At 34.4% G+C, this 3,239-nt stretch overlaps 1 protein-coding gene across 1 annotated transcript; it reads left to right on the forward strand.

Annotated features, from left to right (window-relative positions):
• Positions 1-480: 480 nt before the first annotated feature.
• On the forward strand, positions 481-2,934 carry LOC121149028 (putative vomeronasal receptor-like protein 4). The gene is made up of 2 exons (XM_040969453.1): positions 481-612; positions 2,017-2,934. The coding sequence occupies exons 1-2, from the start codon at positions 481-483 to the stop codon at positions 2,932-2,934; spliced, it is 1,050 nt and encodes a 349-aa protein (XP_040825387.1).
• Positions 2,935-3,239: the final 305 nt, after the last annotated feature.

Consider the following 3,239-nt stretch of genomic DNA (forward strand, 5'->3'; position numbering starts at 1 on the left):
GTGGTTAAGCTGTCCCTAGAACACTGGCACGTTACATCATTATGTAAATTCAAGCTCTGGTTACTGAATGTTCCTGATTCAAAGTCCTGTTGCTAATGCACTTGGGAAGCAATATCTGAGGGGTAAAGTACTTGGACCTCATGTACACGTAACAGAAAGAAATGAAGATCCACAGCCCTAATTTTGGCCAGTTACAGTCATCAACTAGATAGGCATTTGGGGGAGTTAAGCATTCGCTGGAAGATTCATTCTCTCTCTCTCTCTCTCTCTCTCGCAAGCGCGCTCTGGTTTCCTTTTGAATGAATCATTTGAAAAATATATTTCCATACAAGTTACTCCTGAATTTTTCCACAAGGGTGTGCAGATGGGCTCTCACTGTCATTTCAGTTTTTCTATCTTATGTACATATTGGTGTAACCCCAGTTATTTCATCCTTCACCTTTCCTTTCCTGCCAATTTCATTGTGATATTTGTTTCACCATGATCTATGACTACATAAACACTTTAGAGTTTAATATGAAAGCCAGAATAAACAGTGTGAACATTTTTCACACTTCTGTGTTCAGGGTCTTCACTGTCAATCCCAGTAACACCAGGCTGGCACGTCTTGCAGTGAGACCTGAGTTGCACATTTATAGTTTGGAAGTGTTCATTTTGTTGAAAGAAATATCCCATTCCTTCTATATCATGGTTATAAGGCAGGTTACCATGCCCAAATTTTGTTAATCTCATTTCTCTCAGGCAAGTAGTATTTAATACAAATTCAGCTATTCTTTGATGATGCCAATGCCAGTTAACTTGTAAAAATGTAGCACACAAAATTTAATTTGAAGTTCAAATAAACATGTATTATTTTTATGTTTACAATGTATTATATATGTAGACTACTATTACTTGCAAGATTATGGGAATTAAGACAACTTTCAAGAGAAATCATGTAAACATTTTAGTTTACCTGTCAATGTTCATTCACTTTAGCCACACCTTCCTCAGTCAATTTGAGAAATACGGAAAATCTGATTGGACATGGAAGTTTGATGATCTTCAAGATCAAATCTGTTTCAGGACATACTAGACTAATTCAGACTAATTCAGAGCGACACACTTTAGGGAACATCACCCAAATTACTTTGTAGTAGAAGAGGCAAATACTGAAATTTTTACCCAGTATTCTTTACTTTTTATTTGCTAATTTATTTTCTTTATTTATACATTATTTTTATGAATTCTTACCCAGTATCCTTTTTTATTTAGTAATTCATTTACTAATTATTTTACTTTAATGCATGGCTCATGATATATGAATTAGGGTAGTACAAGCCCATACATATGTAAGTAAATATGATTGCACAGATACACTCCATGCTTCAATATATTATTGAAACTGAATTGAGATTTTCCTTCAAATATGTAAACAGTGAATCATTTAGTCAATTTCATCCTGAATCCATGTTATGTTGAGGGTGCACATATGTGTTTTTGGAACAATGAGTTACCAGTGCTGACACACCAACACTTTTGCTTTGCCAGATTCAATCTTTGAACAAAGTTCACCAATCATTTAATCAACTATGCAATGTGTACTTTGTTAATTCATGCATGCCTTGTGGTTGCAGAAGAAGTATTTTGTTCATTCATGCATTCCTGAATATGAATTATTAAAGATTAATATATGCATGTATGTTTTCAGATTTGCTTGAAAATGTTTTGAAGTAAAAAAATGAAGAAAATAGATTGTTTTGTTACTGAGTTTTTTGATATCCATGAATTGAGGAATCTTGAAAGGATTCAAAATTAACATAATGACAATATATTTGTTGTGGAGAAAGAATTGCAGAATTTTTAAATCTAGAAATTTCTATTAAACATTCAGGGCTCATTATACATAAATAGTCTAAATAAATATGACAGTATGTGATAGTTTTCATGACAAAAGTGAAGATCACATGTGATAAGATGTAGGTCTTTTATTTTTTAGGTACCCAAAATATTTTCAGTATGCTGAGATGAATAAAGTCATCACTAACGTTACTCAAAAATGGGTATTTTTTTCAAGCTGGCATTGGAATGTTAGCCAATGCCTTCCTCCTTATCTTCCACATCTTCACAAACCACCAGGTTCATAGGCCAAGGCCCATTGATATAGTCACCTGTCACTTGGCTTCTGTCCACATCGTAATGCTACTTACTGCACTGCTCATTTTATCTGAAGACACGTTCAAATTGTTGAATTTTCCAAATGAATTGATATGTAAGCTTTTGTTCTATGTGAATAGAGTGACACGGAATCTCTCCATCTCCAATACCTGCCTTTTGAGCATCACTCAGGTCATCACCATCAGTCCCAGCTCTTTCTGCTTGTCAAGATTTAAGCACAAACTCACAAATTATATTGCCATTGCTTTCTTCTGTGTTTGGTCCCTCAATCTGTCTTCCAATAGCCACATGATCATCTACATTGTAGCTCAATCCAACAGGACCAATCTATTCAATGTCAGTAAATACTGCTCACTTTCCATGATGAACTCCATCATCATGGCGCTATTTCTCTCACTTTCTTTGTTCCAGAACATCATCTTTGTAGGAATTATGCTGCTCTCCAGCATGTACATGATAATTTTCTTATGTAGCCATCACAGGAAGTCTGAGTACCTTCACAGCATGAGAATTTCCCCAAGAATTTCCCCAGCAAAACGGGCCACCTGTACTGTCTTAATGCTTGTGAGTTTCTTTGTGATTATGTACTGTGTGGATATCATCATCTCATCCTTCTCAACTGTATTGCAGAAATATGACCCAATTGTCTTGGATATTCAGAGGCTTTTGGGAAACGTCTATGCAGTTGTGAGTCCTCTGGTGCTTATCAGTTCTGATAAAAGAATAATTGGTATTCTGCAAAAGTTGATGGAAATGATAATAATTTTGTCAAGTTGATGAAAGAACCTGAAATGTGAATACTTTCATCTGCTAAATAAAATAATCCTGGATTTTAATCTTATATAAATATACAGAATTTACTGTTATTTTCAACTTGTACATGTAGTATGGAATTCCCAAAATCTGCATGCCTCTCATAATTCAAAGTTCTTCCTGCATTGAAATTTATGTCCTTATGCTTTCCAAACTTAATGAAAGAGAATGTTCTTTCATTCGGTTCATACGAATTTCCCTTTGCTACCTAATTCCTAAGACTTTGTAATTGAGAAAGTAATGTAAATTTTAAATCTGTATTAGTAATT

Source organism: Ochotona curzoniae, unplaced genomic scaffold (assembly GCF_017591425.1).
Source record: "Ochotona curzoniae isolate NIBS_2020 unplaced genomic scaffold, NIBS_Ocur_1.0 contig_1880, whole genome shotgun sequence".
NCBI classification, from domain to species: Eukaryota; Metazoa; Chordata; class Mammalia; order Lagomorpha; family Ochotonidae; genus Ochotona; species Ochotona curzoniae.